The 26329-nt window shown below is 42.2% G+C and overlaps 1 protein-coding gene across 1 annotated transcript in view; it reads left to right on the forward strand.

Annotated features, from left to right (window-relative positions):
- Positions 1–15563, forward strand: part of LOC121578698 (neurexophilin-2-like) — a 108636-nt gene extending 93073 nt beyond the window's left edge. The window contains exon 2 of the mRNA XM_041893086.1: positions 13558–15563. Coding sequence (XP_041749020.1) covers positions 13558–14433 — 876 coding nt within the window. The 3' untranslated portion in view covers positions 14434–15563. The remainder of the gene's footprint in view (positions 1–13557) is intronic.
- The last annotated feature ends 10766 nt before the right edge of the window (positions 15564–26329 follow it).

Here is a 26329-nt window from a genome sequence, read left to right on the forward strand (position 1 = left end):
GCCTGGAGGTGTGTTTTGGGTCATTGTCCTGTTGAAAAACAAATGATAGTCCCACTAAGGCCAAACCAGATGGGATGGCATATCGCTGCAGAATGCTGTGGTAGCCATGGATGTTAAGTGTGCCTTGAATTCTAAATAAATCACAGACAGTGTCACCAGCAAAGCACCCCCACACCATAACACCTCCTCCTCCATGCTTTACGGTGGGAAATACACATGCAGATATCATCCGTTCACCTACACCACGTCTCATAAAGACACAGCGGTTGGAACCAAAAATCTCCAATTTGGACTCCAGACCAAAGGACAAATTTCCACTGGTCTAATGTCCATTGCTCGTGTTTCTTGGCCCAACCAAGTCTCTTCTTCTTATTGGTGTCCTTTAGTAGTGGTTTCTTTGCAGCAATTTGACCATGAAGGCCTGATTCACACAGTCTCCTCTGAACAGTTGATTTTGAGATGTGTCTGTTACCTGAAATCTGTGAAGCATTTATTTGGGCTGCAATTTCTAAGGCTGATAACTCTAATTAACTTATTCTCTGCAGCAGAGGTAACTCTGGGTCTTCCATTCCTGCGGCGGTCCTCATGAGAGCCAGTTTCATCATAGCACTTGATGGTTTTTGCGACTGCACTTGAAGAAACTTTCGAAGTTCTTGAAATGTTCCATATTGACTAACCTTCATGTCTTAAAGTAATGATGGACTGTTGTTTCTCTTTTCTTATTTGAGCTGTTCTTGCCATAATATGGACTTGGTCTTTTACCAAATAGGGCTAACTTCTGTATACCCCCCTTACCTTGTCACAACACAACTGATTGGCTCAAACAAATTAACTTTTAAGACGGCACATCTGTTAATTGAAATGCATTCCAGGTGGCTACCTCATGACGCTGGTTGAGAGAATGCCAAGAGTGTGAAAAGCTGTCATCAACGCAAAGGGTGGCAACTTTGAAGAATCTCAAATATGAAATATATTTTGATTTGTTTAACACTCTACAATGTAGAAAATAGTAAAAATATAGAAAAACCCTTGAATGAGTAGGTGTGTCCAAACTTTTTACTGGTACTGTATATACACAGTACCAGTCAAAGGTTTGGACACACCTACATCAAAACTATGAAATAAATCAAATAATATTTATATTTCAAATTCTTCAAAACAGCCACCCTTTGCCTTGATGACAGCTTTGCATACTCTTTATTACATTACAGCCTTTTTTATTTTATTTTATTTTTCACCTTTATTTAACCAGGTAAGCCAGTTGAGAACAGGTTCTAATTTACAACTGCGACCTGGCCAAGATAAAGCAAAGTAGTGCAATAAAAACAACACAGAGTTACATATGGGGTAAAAAACATAAAGTCAAAAATACAACAGAAAATATATATACAGTGTGTGCAAGTGCAGCCTTATTCTAAAATTGATTAAATATATTTTTCCTCATCAACCTACACACAATACCCCATAATGACAAAGTGAAAACATGTTTTTAGAAATGTGTGCACATTTATTAAAAATAAAAAACAGAAATACCATATTTACATAAGTATTCAGACTAGGTGACTACCTCATGAAGCTGGTTGAGAGAATGCCAAGAGTGTGCAAAGCTGTAATCAAAGCAAAGGGTGGCTATTTGAAGAATCTCAAATATAAAATATATTTTAATTTAGTAAAGAAAAACCCTTGAATGAGTAGGTGTTCTAAAACGTTTTAAAACAGGCCCATGGGCCATGTTATTATTAAATGTTCTATATCATTTTTATTTTGTATTTTTTTTTAATCAATTTCGACCATACCACCCCTTCTGGCATTTGCCAGAATTGCCAGACGGCCAGTCCGCCAATGTGTGTGTGTGTATGTATGTGTGCGGGGGGGAGATTTTGACTCCTCTCAGTGACAGCAGATCAATGGTAGATGAGAGGGCAGAGGGAGAGATAGAAATGAATTGATTGTCACAAATAAAACTCCAATTAAGCAAACGAATAGCCTGTCTGGTCAAGATCTCAGAGAGAGAGAGAGAGAGAGAGAGAGAGAGAGAGAGAGAGAGAGAGAGAGAGAGAGAGAGAGAGAGAGAGAGAGAGAGAGAGAGAGAGAGAGAGAGAGAGAGAGAGAGAGAGAGAGAGAGAGAGAGAGAGAGAGAGAGAGAGAGAGAGAGAGAGAGAGAGAGAGAGAGGTATCCTCATATTACTCTTCTGGGAGAGAGAGAGCAATGTCAGCCATGGGATGGTGGGCAGGCAGGGCAGGCCACATCCTCCAGCCACACACACACACACACACACACGCTCTCACTCGATCACTCAATCTTTATCTCTCTAGGAGGAGGATAGCTTTTAAAGGATAAATGTGAGTATAAGTGAACTGTAGATCAAGGATCAGACCATTGCAGCTGCCAGCTCATTGATCCAAAGCTTCCTAACGATGAAAATAGATCTTAATTGTAACAGTCATTGACAGATCAGAAGTCAATTCCACCTGACACCCTAACCCTCTAGCATTTGATAAGTGAGTATGAACCTACTCTCTTCTTGCTGCATCGAACATGCTCTGGCTTTCCAATCACTGCATGTGCTTCCCAAATGGCACCCTCTTCCATATATAGTGCACTACTCATGACCAGAGCTCTATAGGCCCTGGTCAAAAGACCCTGGAATAGTAGTGCAATACACAGGGAGTAGAGGACCATTTGGGACAGAGCCTGCTTCTCTCTGTATGCACTTACACTAGATCGGCTACTTCTGCACTCCTCTTTCCTAAATGGTTAAGATGCTTTTTGCTCATAGACCCACCAAATTAAGTTAAAGTATTATTAATGTTTCAACATCCCCTAGAGAAGGCACATGTTCTTGCTCTCCTCTCTCTTCTTCTTTCATCTCACATTTTCCTTAGCTTCCTCTCTCTCCTGCTATGTCTCGTAATCCAATTATTTTCCTGGTAAATTGCCTGCCTGTATCATACATATGTATACAAGATTTTACCTGAATAATCACTCCATCTTTATCCTTTCCCCTCCCAAAACATAAGCTTGACAAATAAATGGAAGAAAGATAGAGAGAGAGAGAGAGAGAGAGAGAGAGAGAGAGAGAGAGAGAGAGAGAGAGAGAGAGAGAGAGAGAGAGAGAGAGAGAGAGAGAGAGAGAGAGAGAGAGAGAGAAGTGAGAGAGAGAGAGAGAGATAATATTGTGTAAAATCATCTTAGCTGTGAAAAGTTACTAACATATATCATGCTGGTATGCCAAATAACACAGATGCATTACTTCAATGGACCACCTGTCACTTAGAGGTGAACTGAGTTTGGTGAGTAAGATTATTGGGTTGATTTGAAGCACTTGTACGGTGTGAAGACATCATCTATTTCTGTCAGAGAAGTGGAAAAGATTGCTTCACTATGATTATTATCTGAGGGAGTCAGAGGGACGGCTATATTTGTCAGCTTTTCAGGTGTAGGCCTACAGTACTTAGGTATTTTAATGGTACTGTGGAATTACTTTGTGTATTTACAGTACCTTCAGAAAGTATTCATACCCCTTGACTTATTCCACATTTTGTTGTGTTCCAGCCTGAATTCAAAACCCATCTACACACAATACCCCATTTTTGGGGGGAAATGAAATACAGAAATATCTAATTCACATAAGTATTCACACCCCTGAGTCAATACTTTGTAGAAGCCCCTTTGGCAGTGATTACAGCTGTGAGTCTTTCTGGTTAAGTCTCTAAGATCTTTCCAAACCTGGATTGTGCAACACTTGCCCATTATTCTTTTCAAAATTCAAATTGGTTGTTGATCATTGCTAGACAACCATTATCAGGTCTTTCCATAGATTTTAAAGTAGATTTAAGTCAAAACTGTAACTCTGCCACTTAGGAACATTCACTGTCTTCTTGGTAAGCAACTCCAGTGTAGATCTGGCCGTGTGTTCTTCTAGGATTTTGACTGTGCTTAGCTCCATTCCATTTCTTTTTTTCTGGAAAACCTCCCCAGTCCTTAAGGATTACAAGCATACCCATAACATGATGCAGCCACCACTATGCTTGAAAATATGGAGTGGTACACAGTAATGTGTTGTGTTGGATTTGCCCCAAACATAATGCATTGTTTCTTTCCTCTCCGGCAACTGAGTTAGGAAGGACGCCCGATCTTTGTAGTTACTGGGTGTATTGGTACACCACCCAAAGTGTAATTAAAGGGATATTCAATATCAGTCTTTTTTTTACCCAACTACCAATAGGTGCTGTTCTTTGCGAGGCATTGGAAAACCTCCCTGGTCTTTGTGGTTGAATCTGTGTTTGACAAAAACTCTCAATTAAATCCATTTTAAATTCAGGCTGTAACACAACAACATTTGGAAAAGGTCAAGAGGTGTGAATACTTTCCGAAGGCACTGTATGTAGTTAATGCGGCTTTATGTACCTTCACTGTTCTGGATTTTCCGGTCTGTGTGCATTTCTGGAAGTATGAATTATTTATTTTATTTATTCTGCATAGTCCTTTCAGCAACAACTAGCATTGATTTTCAAGGAATCCTATGTAGCTATACCCTCCCTTTCCTGCTGTGTTTGAAGCAACATTGCTGACTCCATACATTCAACCCTAATCCCTGACCTCACTGTGTGATCTCCTGGCGTGTGGCTAATTTTCTAAAACATCGTCTGCTCCTCGTGTGAGAGGAACCATTTCACCCTTTACCAACCCCTACCCAGTGTGTCTTTGATTTATAATATGCACCATATATTTAGCTTACCAACCTCGGCGCAGTGTTCTTACTAGGGCTGTGGTGGTCATGAAATTTCGCCAGCCGGTGATTGTCAAGCAAATAACTGCCAGTCTCACGGTAATTGCCATTAATTAACATAAACACATTTAGCATCTCCTGGCTTCCACACATAGCCTGCAATCAACTGATGCAGACCATTGGAACGTCTACATTTTAAAAAGTCTAATACATGTAATATAGCCTACACCTTCACAATAAATCTATTATTTATTTTAGACATGTCTAAAGAAACATGATATGAAGAAAATGTAGTCTATTTCAGAAGAACAGAATAGCATACTCTGAGTTGTCCTTATGTTAGGTCCTGATCTGGCTATGCCATATGGCTGTGGGCTACACTAGTTCATTTAGCAGACAAGATTTGCTTAGAATTCTGTGGCAAAACAAAGCTAATTAAAATAGAAAGGATATTTTCTCCAAACAATTTGAGGGAGTGCGCACATGTGGCTATTCTCTGTTGAGCGGTTAACAAAGAAACAGGTACTCCTAAATGCTTAATTTAGAGTTATTAATGAGAGCTATATGTTTTGATTTTTTATACATTCTTAGGCTGTATGATGCGACTCTAATGATGATTTGAAAAAAAGTTGCATAAAAGGCATGAGATCTGCTTAGTTTTTTGCGCATGCTGTACACACTTCATCAGTCTCTCATTCACAATTTGACAAGTACTTGATCATTTCCCGGTGGCATCGCCTTTCCCGGTGGCATCGTAATGCCCCCTAAAAAAATCCATGCCTTTTGCGGCCAGTGGCCGTTGTGCCCTTTGGCTGAATATAATAATTTTTAATACTCTGAAGCACCTCTCACTCACATGGCTCTCCGTCATGTGATCAGGTCTTTCTCACAGGCTACAAGTGAAGACAGACACATTGGGGGCGCAACTGTGCACATCCTTATCCAATTCCGAGGCGCATATTGAAGATATTGGAAGAACTGTCCACATTTACTTTTCGTCAGCCAACAAGATGAATAGGCCTAACGAACAGCAAAAACACTAGCCTATGTCAATCTACTATCCCCCATAGTACAAAAGTTGACCTATTCTGTGCAAGAAATAAATATTCTGTGACATAGTCTCGGACAGTCGTGGGATGCGATAGATCCCAAATTAATACAACCACTAGCATCAAAAACACTTTTTTTATGCAATGAGGCTGACGCAACAGATCAGAACGTTTAGCTTAAAATGTTGATAAACTATTAGGCTATTTCTTCACATTATAAGCGCTGTCACACCCTGGCTCTGGGGACTCTTGTATGTTGAACCAGGGTGTTAGTTTCTTTGTGTAGTGTCTATGTTTCGTTTTCTATGTTCTGTTCTAGGTTATGTGTTTCTATGTTGGCCGGGGTGGTTCTCAATCAGAGGCAACGAGAATCAGCTGTTGCTTGTTGTCTCTGATTGGGAACCATACTTAGGCAGCCTGTTGTGTACTTGTGTTTTGTGGGATCTTGTTCCGTGTATGGTTTGTGTATGTACCCAAGGACTTCACGTATCGTTTTGTTGTTTTTGTTCGTGTGGTGAATATAATAAAAGTATGTTCGCATTCCACGCTGCGCATTGGTCCACTCCTTTCAACGATCGTGAAAAGCGCAGCAATGAGCATAAGGCAGTAGGCTATAAGCGCAAATGTTCCATTAGCGGGAAAACTCTATTTTCAAAAGTGACCGCAAATGTGCTTATGCATGTAATGCTTTTATTGTAAAGGTGCGTATTTATGGTGAAAATTATCTTCCCCAAACTTGAAACTCACGCGTTGCTTATGTATGCCAGTTAGGCTCTACACCCGTTGTAAAACGGATTAATGTGCTCAATTTTAAGAAGTTATTTGGCCACTTTAGTTGTGATACAAACCTCTGTAGCTCAGCTGGTAGAGCACGGCGCTTGTAACGCCAAGGTAGTGGGTTCGATCCCCGGGACCACCCATACACAAAAAAAAAATAATTATGCACGCATGACTGTAAGTCGCTTTGGATAAAAGCGTCTGCTAAATGGCATATTATTATTATTATTATTATTATTATTATCAATACATATAGGCCTATGGGCTAGGCTACATGAGGTGTGGGACTATGATTTTAAAAAGTTGCAAAAAAAGGTATGCATTGTTTATAATAATATAATAATAATAATACATTTTTGTTAAAAAATTAAAATTGTTTCTTGCCTTATGCGGGGCATTGTTCACAAGTGATAATATATCATTCACAAGTGCAAGGCTAATATTGTCACCCATCAGACTATTCTTGATTTAATCTTGTCTTTACATATACTAAATAATATGTGTGAAATTTGTTTTGATTTAGAATGGACCATTATCATGCACCTGTCTCAAATGGGGGCAGGGCGAAAAAATTAATGTAATCTATGCACTTAAATAGCAAATGGAGGACACTTTTCCCATGGTTCATTTTCATGCCAGCCAGGTAGGCTATACTCCTGTTGTAAAGACAAGCAATGTGCTTAATATTAGGAAAATTGAGATATAAATATAGTAGGCCTAGCCTATAGAAACCTCCTCTTTTTAATAGAAGCCATCACTCTGTTTTCTCACTCAATTGCATAGCCTATAGAAATGTTGCGCAACATGAGCTCATTGGCTGTCATGAAGTGTTTGATTCGATTTTCGATCACATTTGCATTGATGTCAGAGTGAGGGACAATAGAGTGCTGAAAACCAGGCAGTTAGCACGTTTGGTAGGCTACTAATGACCATCAGCAGCATCATAGCTTGGAGAAGCCTAATTACCGTGACTAAACGGTCATGTGCAATTTGACTGCCTTCATGACTCGTGACCGCCGGTGTGGCAGTAATACGGTCCCCTTAACAGCCCTAGTCCTTACCAACCTCTACCTAGTGTGTGTCTTTGATTCAAGATAGTCACTTTTGATGGACAAATGTAGCTTCAATCTCTCTGTAAGGGTGAATGTCCTGGACTGACTCCAGATATAAAATAAGCACTGTAGCACTCTTCCTCACTGATGCATTCAGAGGGGGTACTCTGTCTGCTCTATACTTCAACCTCTTTCTGTTTTGGGATACAGCTTCAGCTGCTGAAATGGGAATGACAAGTCCAGGTTACCACATGGATATTGTAGCTGCTGTGAGGTGTAAGCAGGGGTAAGGCGGTCCAGTACAGTGTCCAAAAATATATATTCAATAAATATTGGGGGTACGCCGTACCGGTAAAACATGAGCCTATCACAATAATGGAAACAAAATGTCAAGAAAGCTGTAGGCTAATTCATCACTTTTTATCATTACCACATGTCAGAAGCATGAAAAATGTGCGAATGGACTTGAAAATGGGTGGTATAGCCTACACTCCAAAATGTGGTTTGATGAGATCACTAAGCGTACCCTAAAGTAAATTGAATTAAATTGCCAAAATAATATAACCTAATTAGCCAACTCCTGCTATACACAAATAAATAAAATCATTCAAAATTGGCTACTACACCAAAAAGCATGATTTGGCCACAGAGGATCATTAGCTTATTTAGCTTGTTTTAAATCGCATTGTATCTATCATGAAATAATTCTTTAATATTGTGTATAAACATACAGTGAACTGTCACCTCTCCTCCCGTTGCTCCCCTCCGGCGCTCTGATTCGCCGGTCTACTGAGCCACCGGTCTGAGCACACCACCTCGGCAACACCGGAATGGAAACCCAACGCACCCTAATCACATCCAGCGCACCTGCACATCATCATCTCATCACCACCCCTATATAGCCCTGGACTGTTTAGTGTCTTGTCGTGTACTCGCGCATTGTTGTTCTCGTGCTCAGTGTTAAATAAACCTTTACATTGTTGATTCCTGCGTCTGCGTCCTGCCTCTTCGTATCCTCAGTACTCGTCACATGAACATACAGTACCAGTCAAAAGTTTGGGCACACCTACTCATTCATGGGTTTTTCTTTATTTTTACTATTTTCTACATTGTAGAATAATAGTGAAGACATCAAAACTATGAAAGAACACAAATGGAATCATGTAGTAACCAAAAAAGTGTTAAACAAATCAAAATATATTTTATATTTGAGATTCTTCAAATAGCCACCCTTTTCCTTAATGACAGCTTTGCACACTCTTGGCATTCTCTCAACCAGCTTCACCTGGAATGCTTTTCCAACAGTCTTGAAGGAGTTCTCCCATATGCTTAGCACTTGTTGGCTGCTTTTCCATCACTCTGCTGTCCGACTCATCCCAAACCATCTCAACTGGGTTGAGGTCGGGGGATTGTGGAGGGCAGGTCATCTGATGCAGCACACCATCACTCTCCTTGGTCAAATAGCCCTTACACAGCCTGGAGGTGTGTTTTGGGTCATTGTCCTATTGAAAAACAAATGATAGTCCCACTAAGCCCAAACCAGATGGGATGGCGTATCACTGCAGAATGTTGTGGTAGTCATGCTGGTTAAGTGTTCCTTGAATTCTAAATATATCACAGACAGTGTCACCAGCAAAGCACCCCCACACCATAACAGGTCCTCCTCCATGCTTTACGGTGGGAAATACACATGCAGAGATCATCTGTTCACCCACACTGCGTCTCACAAAGACCCGGCGGTTGGAACCAAAAATCTCCAATTTGGACTCCAGACCAAAGGACACATTTCCACCGGTCTAATGTCCATTGCTCGTGTTTCTTGGACCAAGCAGGTCTCTTCTTCTTATTGGTGTCCTTTAGTAGTGGTCTCTTTGTAGTAGTGGATTTGTCTCCTAGTGTCTGTTGGAAAGCAGACTGAACCAGGTTTTCCAGGATTTTGCCTACTCCCTTCCTTTTCTACCCATAACATGATGCAGCCACCACCATGCTTGAAAATATGAAGAGTGGTATTCAGTGATGTGTTGGATTTGCCCCAAACATAACGCTTTGTATTCAGGACAAAAAGTTAATGTCTTTGCCGTATTCTCTGCATTATTACTTTAGTGCCTTATTATAAACAGGATGCATGTTTTGGAATATTTTCTATTCTGTACAGGCATCCTTCTTTCCACTCTGTCATTTAGGTTAGTATTGTGGAGTAACTACAATGTTGTTGATCCATCCACAGATAATTGTATGTGTGGTGTACAGAGACGGGGTGGTCATTCAAAAATCATGGTAAACACCATTATTGCAGAAAGAGTTAATTCATGCAATTTATTATCTGACTTGTTAAGCAAATTCTTCAGCTTTTTTCAGGTTGACATTTTTTATGAATTTGTAAACATTTCTAAAAACATAATTCCACTTTGACATTATGGGGTATTGTGTGTAGATCAGTGACACAAAATATAAATGGAATACATTTTACATTCAGGCTGTAACACAACAACATTTGGAAAAGGTCCAGGGGTCTGAATACTTCCTGAAGGCACTGTACATCCAATGTAGCCTGGATATTGTAGCTGCTGTGAGGTGTATGATTTAGCTGACCTCTAAAGCTCCAATTTGGAGTTCAGGCTTCTTGCTGGTGTGATGACCATGGAGCCAAAATAATGTAATAACCGCAATGTTCACCACACACACACACACACACACACACACACACACACACACACACACACACACACACACACCAAGACCATGGAGCCTCTGCATAACACCATGCTGACAGAGCTGTGATGATTAGGTTTAATAATGCTGTGTAATTCAGTGTTAGTCTGAGAGATTGCCACACATGGAGATACCTGACATCACTGCTGACATGGCTGTCAGAGAAGGTTAACCTCTGCATGCATTTGTTACATGTACATTCATTACATAGCCTACATGTATAATGTATTATTGTAATTGTGCTAAAACCTCCATGACACGTAACAAAATACACTGGAATTACAGTACACCTACGTATAAAATGACTGTGTCTTTCTATGGAAATTATGTTTAAATAGGTTTTTAGACACTTACTGACTTTCTTGGTGATACTATTATATCATTATTATCTCGCAGTCATATGACCTATCTTTGATTTAGATTATGTGAGTTCACTGCCCCCCCCTCCTCCTCAGACACACACACACATAGCGACCCACCCAGGGGACCCCAGCAACTGTTAAGAATCCACCAGCAACTCGTTATCAGATCAATAGCCATTCATCAACATCTGTATTTTAATTAATTCAGCCAGCGCTCAATATACTTCCAGTCATTTCACCCCAATCAATTCACCTTAAAACCAGCCCTCTGAGGCCCCCTTGGCCCCATGTTAATGAAAGAGATGGAGAAATACATACATTCATTGAATGAGTGTCTGCGTTCCAAATGGCACCCTATCCCCTATATAGTTCACTACTTTTGACCATAGCCCTATGGCCAAACCCTATGGGCCCTGGTCAAAAGTAATGCACTATACAGTGGGGGAAAAAAGTATTTAGTCAGCCACCAATTGTGCAAGTTCTCCCACTTAAAAAGATGAGAGAGGCCTGTAATTTTCATCATAGGTACACATCAACTATGACAGACAAAATGAGAATTTTTTCTCCAGAAAATCACATTGTAGGATTTTTAATGAATTTATTTGCAAATTATGGTGGAAAATAAGTATTTGGTCAATAACAAAAGTTTCTCAAAACTTTGTTATATACCCTTTGTTGGCAATGACACAGGTCAAACGTTTTCTGTAAGTCTTCACAAGGTTTTCACACACTGTTGCTGGTATTTTGGCCCATTCCTCCATGCAGATCTCCTCTAGAGCAGTGATGTTTTGGGGCTGTCGCTGGGCAACACGGACTTTCAACTCCCTCCAAAGATTTTCTATGGGGTTGAGATCTGGAGACTGGCTAGGCCACTCCAGGACCTTGAAATGCTTCTTACGAAGCCACTCCTTCGTTGCCCGGGCGGTGTGTTTGGGATCATTGTCATGCTGAAAGACCCAGCCACGTTTCATCTTCAATATCCTTGCTGATGGAAGGAGGTTTTCACTCAAAATCTCACGATACATGGCCCCATTCATTTTTTCCTTTACACGGATCAGTCGTCCTGGTCCTTTTGCAGAAAAACAGCCCCAAAGCATGATGTTTCCACCCCCATGCTTCACAGTAGGTATGGTGTTCTTTGGATGCAACTCAGCATTCTTTGTCCTCCAAACACGACGAGTTGAGTTTTTACCAAAAAGTTATATTTTGGTTTCATCTGACCATATGACATTCTCCCAATCCTCTTCTGGATCATCCAAATGCACTCTAGCAAACTTCAGACGGGCCTGGACATGTACTGGCTTAAGCAGGGGGACACGTCTGGCACTGCAGGATTTGAGTCCCTGGCGGCTTGTGTGTTACTGATGGTAGGCTTTGTTACTTTGGTCCCAGCTCTCTGCAGGTCATTCACTAGGTCCCCCCGTGTCGTTCTGGGATTTTTGCTCACCGTTCTTGTGATCATTTTGACCCCACGTGGTGAGATCTTGCGTGGAGCCCCAGATCGAGGGAGATTATCAGTGGTCTTGTATGTCTTCCATTTCCTAATAATTGCTCCCACAGTTGATTTCTTCAAACCAAGCTGCTTACCTATTGCAGATTCAGTCTTCCCAGCCTGGTGCAGGTCTACAATTTTGTTTCTGGTGTCCTTTGACAGCTCTTTGGTCTTGGCCATAGTGGAGTTTGGAGTGTGACTGTTTGAGGTTGTGGACAGGTGTCTTTTATACTGATAACAAGTTCAAACAGGTGCCATTAATACAGGTAACGAGTGGAGGACAGAGGAGCCTCTTAAAGAAGAAGTTACAGGTCTGTGAGAGCCAGAAATCTTGCTTGTTTGTAGGTGACCAAATACTTATTTTCCACCATAATTTGCACATAAATTCATAAAAAATCCTACAATGTGATTTTCTGGAATTTTTTTCTCAATTTGTCTGTCATAGTTGACGTGTACCTATGATGAAAATTACAGGCCTCTCTCATCTTTTTAAGTGGGAGAACTTGCACAATTGGTGGCTGACTAAATACTTTTTTTCCCCACTGTATAGGAGATAGGGAGCCATTTGGAATGCAGACATAGATACATTAATGTGTGTATTGAGTACTGTATTAGGAGTCTGAGACAAATGGCAACATGAGGTTGTTATTGGGATTAGTGATTGATAGCAAATGAGCAGAGTTTTTGCTCAAACCTGTCCGTTCTACGTCGCCGGTTTGTTCCGACAGAATTAGAGGAGACAAAAATCATTCTTGCATGACTATTTACGCTGACGTCTGACTGTGGGGGGTGTTGCTCTCTTTTTTGAGTTTTGGTTTTGCTTGTTTGCTGGTTTGTTTATCCATTAGGAGAAGAGCTTATAGCTGTATTGCGATGTGTCTCTGTTGGGGGGAGCTTGTGTTGGTGTTATAACCCTTTAAGAAAAGCTGTAGATCTAAACATCTAACAGTCACCTTCTGGGGAGTGTGGCAGAGTGTGTGTATGTGACAGTGCTTCACAGTCTATGTGTGTGGCAGTGACATGATTGATGAGACATGAAGGGAGAACAAGGGAAGATGTCTAGTCAATCAACTCTGTGAATAACCACTTACTAGACTGTGGATTAAAGCTGTGTCGCCTGTCTGAACAAACCAAAACTCCCGTCCATTATCTTCACATGTAAAATCTGCTTCACTGTGTAAAGCAACATCCACAACAAATTAAGTCATTATAAAAATAGATGCTTTGTGTCTGGTTGGAATCGAGGGATGAAGAAAAGCCATCCAAGTAATCTAACAACCTGCATAGTGTCTGAGATGAGAATGATAATCAATAGTCCTTGACACTAACTCTCTTCCCTCCCTCTCTCTTTCTCGCTCTCTCCCCTCTCTCTCTCCTCAGGTGCAGGGACTGGAGAAGCAGGTGGCCAAGGGCTACCCGGGACTAGACCTGGGTCCGGCACGCTCAGTGATGAAGACCTTACCGTATGGCATGGGAGAGGGAGCTGTCGGCACCGGCGGAGGGGCCACGGGAGGAGTCAAACCCCCCTACCAAACCACCTCCCGCGTCTTCTCCACCGGCATGGACGGGGTTGGCAACCCGCCCATGAAGCCTCCTCTGAAAACCCCCACCTACAGCTTCTTTAACCCCTACGACTGGGCTCGTAATCAGTCGCTCCTCCACGACCAGACTGGCTACCGCAACAAACGCAAACCCTCGCTTAAGACGGCCCAGAAGACCAAGAAGATATTCGGCTGGGGGGATTTCTACTTCAACGTGAAGACCATGAAGTTCAGCCTCTTGGTCACGGGGAAGATCGTGGACCACATCAACGGCACATTCACCGTCTACTTCCGCCACAACTCGTCCAGTCTCGGTAACGTCTCTGTCAGTATTGTCCCTCCCACCAAGGTGGTGGAGTTTGAAGTGTTGCAGCACCACCAACCAGGCCTCCACGCACAGCTCCACCCAGAGCTCACCCAGATCACCCAACAACAGACCCCGCACCAGTCCACCATCGACCCCAAAGAGATAAAGACCTTCAACTGCCGGGTGGAGTACGAGAAGACCAACCGCTCCAAGAAGCCCAAGCCCTGCCTCTACGACCCCTCCCAGACCTGCTTCTCAGAGCACACTCAGTCCCATGCCGCCTGGCTCTGCGCCAAACCATTTAAAGTAATCTGCATCTTCATCTCCTTCTTCAGTATCGATTATAAGCTCGTGCAGAAAGTGTGTCCGGACTACAACTTCCAGAGTGATCATCCTTACCTTGGATAAGAGAGGAGGGATGAGGAGAGGGGAGGGGAAAGAGTCTTAAGTGCGTTTGAGGGGATCAGTTTGAGAAAGGGTCCAAACGCAGAATCGCTAATATTGATCAGAGAATGTGTAGTTATTTGGGATGCAAGGTGATTTGTAGATCAGTGATCCCGTGCAGTCCGACTCCAATGTATTGTTGTCGATCTCAAACACACACAATGACAGGACTGATGACCACGGGGATAGTCTTTTTCTGCTCTCAACCTCCTGTTGGATTGTGGATACTATAAATGAGAAGTACGGCTAGTTGGCATCATGGATGATATACATTATCTGGCAGATTTTTCAAAATGACCTAAAAACCTTTGTATTAGTTTACTTTAATTTCTATGTAAATAATGTTTAAAAAATCTATACAGCTCTGCTCTTTAGACATTGGTTATCAGTGTTAAATAATTTCTGTCTGTTGGAGAAATCGATTTAAACTTTCAAAACAAGCTGGGATGTATGGATGTTTGATTTTGATGATTTCATATTCTCTCTGATGATCTGAATGTGTCATGCTGTCCCTATTATACTATAATGCAGTACAATCTTGGAACCCAGAATCTTGGAACCCGGAACCAAATCTTGCGTGCATAACAGTTTGCCACAAGAGACTAGTCGTTGTATGGCATTATAGGTTGTAGAAGACTGTTATCATGTTTTCAGTCATATTTTTCAAATCTGGATTCAAGAGAATATATAGTCTTGGAGTTATATGTATGAGAAATGCTATGCTGGGTATGCATACAATATATGAACAAAGCACATTAAAATGAGCTTTAACTGTTTCTTTCAGGTCATTGAATAATGGTACACCATACTGGAATTTATTTTCACATTATTATAGTTCACTAAACAAATGTATTAGGCATTATATGAGTCAAGAGCATTGTATGAGGCATTATATTAGGGAATAAATATTCAACAAATGATAATATCTGATCAGGAATGTATTCAGCTGGAGTAATGTCGAAACCTAATTATTCTATAGGATTCTACTGTCCAATCAAAATGTTGTACATGTATGTCCAAAGAAATATAGATCATGGATACTCTTTTTGAGAATGTATGAATGGTTTAATTTTACATTGCGAGAGAAAATTTAAAAAATAAAGGAATCTTAAATTAATCTTCAGTTTGACATCATGATTTGTATTTATTTGCTTGAAAAGAAAATAACCACGCAAAATAATCTTCATTCAGATGTTTCTGTCTTTCTTTCTCACCTTTCTATACCGGTCTTCTTATACTATGTATCACTGTCAGCTCTCTCTCTGTCTTGCTACACTTTCAGGGATAAACAAGGGTTTCCCAAACTCGGTCCCGGGGCCCCCCCTGGGTGCACGTTTTGGTTTTTGCCCTAGCACTACACAGCTGATTCAAATAACCAACTCATCATCAAGCTTTGATGATTTGAATCAGCTGTGTAATGCTAGGGCAAAAAACAAAACGTGCAGATTTTCATTAAATAACCCAGTGCTTAATTGAATTGTGCTCGATATCCTATTATGTTCTTGATCAATGACGTTCAGATGGAATGGAAGACCCCGGAGCTCTACTACACATGTATCTTCTGGATCTGCACAGGACACACACACACACACACACACACACACACACACACACACACACACACACACACACACACACACACACACGCTCTTCTGGAGCTGTTTAGGATACACAGGACACAGAGATTTATGTAGTTCTACGTCCCAGGAGACCACCTCTTTATCACATCTCACTGTTGTGGTTGTGGTTGGGAAGGGTATCCATGTTATGCTCCATCTCCTTGACACTGACTCTCTGACACTCTTTCCCAGAAGAGTAATATGAGGATACGTGTGTGTATGTCTCTTTGTGTGTCTCTTTCTCTCTCGCTCTCTGTGTGCATGCACGTGTACAGTATGTGCATCTGTGTGCGTGTGTGCGTGCGTCTTCGATAATAAATCAGCCATGTAAAAAGTAACTACACAGGTCAAGCAACAACATGTTCTGTAGCGAGGACATTGTTTTGATATTGCATTCTCTTAAGCCTACTTGTCCACATTCACAGTGAGCAGCCTGTGTCAAGGCCCTGAGGACTGGGGGTGAACCCGACCAGACAGACTGCATCGCCAGCCCTGTAGTCTATAGTGCCAATTGTTGTATTTACAGAGCATATTTATTTTGAAGAATCTTTAGAGATGCAAGATAAGTAAACATATAGTCTACGATGGATGAAGGATCCCTGCATGTTGAATGAATACGATATGTAGAAAGTAAGTATACATTAGATATTTTCTAGCTTCAAAATGTATTATAAGTGTCCATCAGTCTGGTTTCAGGCCAGGTCATAGCACTATATCTGCTGCTTCTTTGGTGCTAAATTAAATTTGTACATTTTATGGACAAAAGGCATTGTGCTGCCCTTTTTTATAGACCTGGCAAAGGCTTTCAACACTATTGACCATTCATTATTAAGTCGTAGACTGTTTGCAATTGGCCTGCATTTGGTTTGAAAACAAACTGAAAGACTGGCTGTGTTTAAAAATGCGTACTTGTGTTCTATCTAGAGCGTATAGCAAGGACAGAAGACAACTGTCATTTTTCAAATGCAATTCCAACATAGAGATAGATAGAGGACTCATCTTTGTATTTGTGCCATTATACCGTCCATGATGAGTACAAAGCATAGGAGCATACTTGTACTGTCTTTGCTTTTTCGTTCCCTGTGCCGGGGAGGCTATCCCATAACACCTTGGGTCGCAGCGAAATTCCCAAAACTTCTGAATTAATGGAGGACAATGTACTTTTACTTCACTACATTCCTAAAGAAAATTATGCACTTTTTACTCCATACCTTTTCCCTGACACCCAAAAGTACTCGTTACATTTTGAATGCTTAGCAGGACAGAAATTGTCCAATTCACACACTTATCAAGAGAACATCCCTGGTCATCTCTACTACCTCTGATCTGGCGGACTCACTAAACACAAATGCTTTGTTTCTGAATGATGTCAGAAGGTTGGAGTGTGCCCCTGGCTATCTGCAAATTTTAAAAAACACAAACAATTGTGCCATCTGGTTTGCTTAATATAAGGAATTTGAAATGATTTATAATTTTTGCAATTACATTTCCTTTTGATACTTAAGTATATTTAAAACAAAATAATTTTAGACTTTTACACAAGTAGTATTTTACTGGGTGACTTTCACTTTTACTTGAGTCATTTCCTATTAAGGTATCTTTACTTTTACTCAAGTACAATTGGGTATTTTTTTTCCACCACTGTATACAGTGGGGAAAAAAAGTATTTAGTCAGCCACCAATTGTGCAAGTTCTCCCACTTAAAAAGATGAGAGAGGCCTGTAATTTTCATCATAGGTACACGTCAACTATGACAGACAAAATGAGGAAAAAAAATCCAGAAAATCACATTGTAGGATTTTTTATGAATTTATTTGCAAATTATGGTGGAAAATAAGTATTTGGTCACCTACAAACAAGCAAGATTTCTGGCTCTCACAGACCTGTAACTTCTTCTTTAAGAGGCTCCTCTGTCCTCCACTCGTTACCTGTATTAATGGCACCTGTTTGAACTTGTTATCAGTATAAAAGACACCTGTCCACAACCTCAAACAGTCACACTCCAAACTCCACTATGGCCAAGACAAAGAGCTGTCAAAGGACACCAGAAACAAAATTGTAGACCTGCACCAGGCTGGGAAGACTGAATCTGCAATAGGTAAGCAGCTTGGTTTGAAGAAATCAACTGTGGGAGCAATTATTAGGAAATGGAAGACATACAAGACCACTGATAATCTCCCTCGATCTGGGGCTCCACGCAAGATCTCACCCTGTGGGGGTCAAAATGATCACAAGAACGGTGAGCAAAAATCCCAGAACCACACGGGGGGACCTAGTGAATGACCTGCAGAGAGCTGGGACCAAAGTAACAAAGCCTACCATCAGTAACACACTACGCTGCCAGGGACTCAAATCCTGATACAGATGTCCCCTGCAGTACATGTCCAGGCCCGTCTGAAGTTTGCTAGAGTGCATTTGGATGATCCAGAAGAGGATTGGGAGAATGTCAGATGAAACCAAAATAGAACTTTTTTGGTAAAAAACTCAACTCGTCGTGTTTGGAGGACAAAGAATGCTGAGTTGCATCCAAAGAACACCATACCTACTGTGAAGCATGGGGGTGGAAACATCATGCTTTGGGGCTGTTTTTCTGCAAAGGGACCAGGACGACTGATCCGTGTAAAGGAAAGAATGAATGGGGCCATGTATCATGAGATTTTGAGTGAAAACCTCCTTCCATCAGCAAGGGCATTGAAGATGAAACGTGGCTGGGTCTTTCAGCATGACAATGATCCCAAACACACCGCCCGGGCAACGAAGGAGTGGCTTCGTAAGAAGCATTTCAAGGTCCTGGAGTGGCCTAGCCAGTCTCCAGATCTCAACCCCATAGAAAATCTTTGGCGGGGAGTTGAAAGTCCGTATTGCCCAGCGACAGCCCCAAAACATCACTGCTCTAGAGGAGATCTGCATGGAGGAATGGGCCAAAATACCAGCAACAGTGTGTGAAAACCTTGTGAAGACTTACAGAAAACGTTTGACCTGTGCCATTGCCAACAAAGGGTATATAACAAAGTATTAAGAAACTTTTGTTATTGACCAAATACTTATTTTCCACCATAATTTGCAAATAAATTCATTAAAAATCCTACAATGTGATTTTCTGGATTTTTTTTTCTCATTTTCTCTGTCATAGTTGACGTGTACCTATGATGAAAATTACAGGCCTCTCTCATATTTTTAAGTGGGAGAACTTGCACAATTGGTGGCTGACTAAATACTTTTTTTCCCCACTGTATATACAGTTGAAGTCGGAAGTTTACATACACTTAGGTTAGAGTAATTAAAACTCGTTTTTTCAACCACTCCACAAATGACTTGTTAAAAAACTATAGTTTTGGCAAATCGGTTAGGACATCTACTTTGTGCACGACACAAGTAATTTTTCCAACAATTGTTTACAGACAGATTATTTCACTTATAATTTACTGTATCACAATTCCAGTGGGTCAGAAGATTAAATACACTAAGCTGACTGCGCCTTTAAACAGCTTGGAAAATTCCAGAAAATGATGTCATGGCTTTAGAAGCTTCTGATAGGTTAATGGATATAATTTGAGTCAATTGGAGGTGTACCTGTGGATGTATTTCAAGGCTACCTTCAAACTCAGTGCCTCTTTGCTTGACATCATGGGAAAATCTAAATAAATCAGCCAAGACCTCAGAAAAAAATTGTAGACCTCCACAAGACTGGTTCATCATTGGGAGCAATTTCCAAACGCCTGAAGGTACCACATGCATCTGTACAAACAATAGTACACAAATATAAACACCATGGGATCAAGCAGCCGTCATACCGCTCAGGAAGGAGACGCATTCTGTCTCCTAGAGATGAACGTACTTTGGTGCAAAAAGTGCAAATCAATCCCAGAACAACAGTAAAGGACCTTGTGAAGATGCTGGAGGAAACGGGTACAAAAGTATCTATATCCACAGTAAAACAAGTCCTATATCGACATAACCTGAAAGGCCGCTCAGCAAGGAAGAAGACACTGCTCCAAAACCGCCATAAAAAAGCCAGACTACGGTTTGCAACTGCACATGGGGACAAAGATTGTACTTTTTGGAGAAATGTCCTCTGGACTGATGAAACAAAAATATAACTGATTGGCCATAATGACCATTGTTATGTTTGGAGGAAAAAGGGGTTTGCTTGCAAGCCGAAGAACACCATCCCAACCGTGAAGCACGGTGGTGGCAGCATCATGCTGTGGGGGTGCTTTGCTGCAGGAGGGACTGGTGCACTTCACAAAATAGATGGCATCACGAAGAAGGAAAATTATGTGGATATATTGAAACAACATCTTAAGACAGTCAGGAAGTTAAAGCTTGGTCACAAATGGTTCTTCCAAATGGACAATGACCCCAAGCATACTTCCAAAGTTGTGGCAAAATGGCTAAAGGACAACAAAGTCAAGGTATTGGAGTGGCCATCACAAAGCCCTGACCTCAATCCTATATCAAATGTGTGGGCAGAACTGAAAAAGCGTGTGCGAGGCCTACAAACCTGATTCAGTGGCGGCAGGTAGCTTAGTGGTTAAGAGCGTAGTGCCAGTAACCGAAAGGTCGCTGGTTCTAATCCCCGAGCCAACTAGGTGAAAGATCTGTCAATGTGTCCTTGAGCAAGGCACTTAACCCTAATTGCTCCGTAAGTCGCTCTGGATAAGAGCGTCTGCTAAATGACTAAAAATGTAGTTACACCAGCTCTGTCAGGAGGAATGGGCCAAAATTCACCCAACTTATTGTGGGAAGCTTGTGGAAGGCTACCCAAAACGTTTGACCCAAGTTAAACAATTTAAAGGCAATGCTACCAAATACTAATTGAGTGTACGTAAACTTCTGACCCACTGGGAATGTTATGAAAGAAAATAAAAGCTGAAATAAATCATTCTCTCTACTATTATTCTGACATTTCACATTCTTAAAACAAAGTGGTGATCCTAACTTACCTAAGACAGAGACATTTTACTAAGATTAAATGTCAGGAATTGTGAAAAACTGAGTTTAAATGTATTTGGCTAAGGTGTATGTAAACTTCCGACTTCAACTGTATATATTAACTTATTTACGGATATCTTCACAACTACCCACAATGCACTATTTCTCAACGTTATATGGAGGATCTACTCTGTGCTACAGAGATCGTATGTTAGCTCGGTAGCTAGCACAAGCTGGCTAACGTTAGCCACACCACATGCGCTTCACAGACTTTGTGGCTGTGTTATCTTGTGGGAACCCGTTAGCACTGTAGGTTCTGGTGCCTTCTTGCCGTGGGCTCAAAACGAAAGAGAAAATCATACCTGCTTGCTCTAATTGTGTAACCTCATATATTAAGATGGCAGCGTTGAGGAGGGCGCGCGTCTTGCCGGTTCCTGCCTGATATTGCTTTTTTATGGCTATTTGTTGCATACATTTTATTTTGCTTGCTCAGAATGTTCGTGGAATAAATTCTACATTTGCTACTTAGTTCCCCACATTGCAGGATTACCTGTTGCTCCTGGCCGAGATGATCTAAGGCCATGCCTTAGAAGAAAAGGAAGGAAAGGGGAACTCCAAGCTAGGCTGAAAAGACGGGCTACACGGCCTCCTCTTCCTAGTATCCTGATGGCTAATGTCCAATCGCTAGAAAATAAACTTTGTGAACTCAGAGCAAGTCTTTAATCGCAGAGGGACATCAGGGAATGCCATGTCTTTGTTTTTACTGAGACCTAGCTTACGGACAATACACTCGACTCTGCTATTCAATCAGCCAGCTTCTACATATTCCAAATGGATTGAACGGCGGTTTATGGTAAGAGTCGGGGAGGAGGGGTATTTCCTCCTGCTGTACCGAAGTTGAAAACATCGCAAGCTCCAGTTCACCCCACCTGGTGTTTTTGATGCTAAAATGCCGACCCCACTATCTGCACAGGGAATTCACGTGTGTTATTATCACAGCTGTGTACATACCTCCACAAGCAAATATCAAAGCGGCACTCAGTGAACTGTACAAGATTATTAGCCAGCAAGATCCTCTCACCCGGAAGCAGTCTTTATTGTCGGGGGTGACTTTAACTAAGTCCGACTAAAACACATTTTCCCAAAATATCACCAACATGTATCCTGCCCCACAAGCGGAAGCAACATGCTGGATCATGTATATATAAACATCCATGGCGCATACAAAGCCATCCCCCGCCCCCACTTCGTCCAATCAGATCACGTCTCTCTGTTCCTACAAGCAGCAACTCAAGAGGGAGACATCAACACAGAGAATAGTGAGGCGCTTGACAGAGGAGGCAGACTCAACGCTGCAGGATTTTTTTATTAATACTGATTGGAATATGTTCAAAGATTCATCCATCCAGGACTCATCCATCAACATTGAGGAATATATATCGTCAGTCACAGGCTTCATTAAGAAATGTTTTGTTGATGTTGTACCCACAATAACAATCCGGACATACCCCAACCAAAAACCCTGGATAAACAGAGATATCCATACAATGCTGAAAGCCCATACTGCAGCATTCAATGCCAGACTACAACAGCAAATCCAGGTGTGCGGTGCCCGCCCAAGCCTCCCTCCCAGACGATCTTAGCACATTCTATGCTCGCTTCGAGGTAGACAACACCGAACCATCCAGGAAGACTCTCGCTGCTTCGGACGACCAGGTGCTTCCGCTCTCCTAGGTTGACGTGAGTAAAACTCTCAAAAGAGTGAATACTCACAAAGCCGCCGGCCCAAATGGAATACCTGGCCGCATCCTCAGCGTGTGTGCTGAACAGCTGGCGGCGTCTTCTCTGACATCTTCAACCTGTCCCTGTCCCAGGCTGTAGTCCAAACCTGCTTTAAGGAGGCCACCATCGTCCCTGTGCCCAAGAAAAACAAGGTGACATGCCCAAATGACTATCCTCCCATTGTGCTCACCTCGGTCATAATGAAGTGCTTCGAGAGGCTGGTCATGGCCCACATTTTGAATGGCGCCAGAGAAGATGGCTGCCGTTTTACAGCCCTCTAACTAATTGTACTATTATGTGTGTTTTTTCATGTTATTTGTAATTTATTCTGTACATAATGTTTCTGCCACCGTCTCTTATGACCAAAAAGAGCTTCTGGATATCAGGACAGCGATTACTCACCTCGTATTGGACGAAGATTATTTCTTCAACGAGTCGGACGCGAAGGATATTCTACAGACACCCGACAAGGCCCAAATCCCTGTCATTCGCATGAGAATGAGACGGAGATATCATTGACGTAGGTCGGGTTGCCTTGTAAGGATCCGACGGCGAGCCAGTAAACTGCCTCTTTCATCAATCCTATGAGCCAATGTTCAATCATTTGAAAATAAATTGGTGACCTAAGATTAAGGTTATCCTACCTACGGGACATTAAAAACTGTAATATCTTATGTTTCAGCGAGTCGTGGCTGAACGACAGCTGGCGGGATGTACGCTACATCGGCAGGATAGAACGGCTGACTCCGGTAAGACAAGGGGTGGCGGTCTGTGTACATTTGTAAACAACAGCTGGTGCATCAAATCTAATACTAAGGAAGTCTCAAGGTTTTCCTCGCCTAAGGTAGAGTATCTCATGATAGGCTGTAGACCACACGATTTACCAAGAGAGTTTTCATCTATATTTTTTGTAGCTGTCTATTCACCACAAACCGATGCTGGCACTAAGATTGCACTCAATGAGCTGTATAAGGCCATAAGCAAACAAGAAAACGCTCATCCAGAGGCAGCGCTCCTAGCAGCCGGGGACTTTAATGCAGGGAAACTTAAATCCGTTCTACCTAATTTTTACCAGCATGTTAAATGTGCAACCAGAAGAATAAAAACTCTAGACCACCTTTACTCCACACACAGACTCGCGTACAAAGCTCTCCCTCACCCTCCATTTGGCAAATCTGACCATAACTCTATCCTCCTGATTCCTGCTTATAAGCAAAAACTAAAGCAGGAAGCACCAGTGACTCGGTTAATAAGGAAGTGGTCAGATGACACAGATGCTAAGCTACAGGACTGTTTTGCTAGCACAGACTGGAATATGTTCCGGGATTCTTCCGATAGCATTGAGGAGTACACCACATCAGTCACTGGCTTCATCAATAAGTGCATCGATGACGTCGTCCCCACAGTGACCGTACGTACATACCTCAACCAGAAGCCATGGATTACAGGCAACATCAGCACTGAGCTAAAGGGTAGAGCTGCCGCTTTCAAGGAGCGGGACTCTAACCCAGACGCTTATAAGAAATCCTGCTAAGCCCTCCAACGAACAATCAAACAGGCAAAGAGTCAATACAGGACTAAGATTGAATCGTACTACACCGGCTCCGACGCTCGTCGGATGTGGCAGGGTTTGAAAACTATTACAGACTACCAAGGGAAGCACAGCCGCGAGCTGCCCAGTGGCACATGCCTACCAGACGAGCTAAATCACGTCTATGCTCGCTTCGAGGCAAGCAACACTGAAGCATGCATGAGAGGATCAGCTGTTCTGGATGACAATGTGATCACTCTCTCCGTGGCCGATTTGAGTAAGACTTTTAAGCTGGTCAACATTCACAAGGCCGCAGGGCCAGACGGATTCCCAGGACGTGTACTCTGAGCATGCGCTGACCAACTGGCAAGTGTCTTCACTGACATTTTCAACATGTCCCTGACTGAGTCTGTAATACCAACATGTTTCAAGCAGACCACCTGTACCCAAGAACACTAAGATAACCTGCTTAAATGACTACCGACCCGTAGCACTCACGTCTGTAGCCATGAAGTGCTTTGAAAGGCTGGTCATGGCTCACATCAACACAATTATCCCAGAAACCCTAGACCCACTCCAATTTGCATACCGCCCCAACAGATCCACAGATTATGCAATCTCCATTGCTCTCCACACTGCCCTTTCCCACCTGGACAAGAGGAACACCTACGTGAGAATGCTATTCATTGACTACAGCTCAGCGTTCAACACCATAGTGCCCTCTAAGCTCCTCACTAAGCTAAGGAACCTGGGATTAAACACCTCCCTCTGCAACTGGATCCTGGACTTCCTGACAGGCCGCCTCCAGGTGGTAAGGGTAGGTAACAACACATCTGTCATGCTGATCCTCAACACGGGGGCCCCTCAGGGGTGCGTGCTCAGTCCCCTCCTGTACTCCCTGTTCACCCATGACTGCATGGTCAGGCACGACTCCAACATCATCATTAAGTTTGCCGACAACACAACAGTGGTAGGCCTGATCACCGAAAACGATGAGACAGCCTATAGGGAGGAGGTCAGAGACCTGGCCATGTGGTGCCAGGATAACAACATCTTCCTCAACATGATCAAGACAAAGGAGATGATTGTGGACTACAGGAAAAAAAAAAGAGGACTGAGCACGGCCCATTCTCATCGACGGGGATGTAGTGGAACAGGTTGAGAGCTTCAAGTGCCTTGGTGTCCACATCACCAACAAACTATCATGGTCCAAACACACCAAGACAGTCGTGAAGAGGGCAGGACAAAGCCTATTCCCCATCAGGAGACTGATAAGATTTGGCATGGGTCCTCAGATCCTAAAAAATTATACAGCTGCACCATCGAGAGCATCCTGACTGGTTGTATCACCGCCTAGTATGGCAACTGCTCGGCCTCCGACCGCAAGGCACTACAGAGGGTAGTGCATACGGCCCAGTACATCACTGGGGCCAAGCTTCCTGCCATCCAGGACCTCTATACCAGGCGGTGTCAGAGGAAGTCCCTAAAAATTGTCAAAGACTCCAGCCACCCTAGTCATAAACTGTTCTCTCTGCTACCGCACGGCAAGCGGTACCGGAGCGCCAAGTCTAGGTCCAAAAGGCTTCTTAACAGCTTCTACCTCCAAGCCATAAGACTACTGAACAGCTAATCATGGCTACCTGGACTATTTGCATTGCCACCCAACCCCCTCTTTTACACTGCTGCTACTCTGTTTATTATCTATGCATAGTCACTTTAACTCTACCCACATGTACATACTACCTCAATTACCTCGACTAACCGTTGCCCCCACACATTGACTCTGTACCGGTACCCCCTGTATATAGCCTCCCTACTGTTATTTTATTTTACTGCTGCACAATTATTTGCTATTTTTATTTTTTACCTAACACTTTTTTTTATTTTCTAAAAACTGCATTGTTGGTTAAGGGCTTGTAAGTAAGCATTTCACTGTAAGGTCTACACCTGTTGTATTCGGCGCATGTGGCAAATAACATTTGATTTGATTTGA

The sequence above is a fragment of the Coregonus clupeaformis genome, chromosome 12, assembly GCF_020615455.1.
Source record: "Coregonus clupeaformis isolate EN_2021a chromosome 12, ASM2061545v1, whole genome shotgun sequence".
NCBI classification, from domain to species: domain Eukaryota; kingdom Metazoa; phylum Chordata; class Actinopteri; order Salmoniformes; family Salmonidae; genus Coregonus; species Coregonus clupeaformis.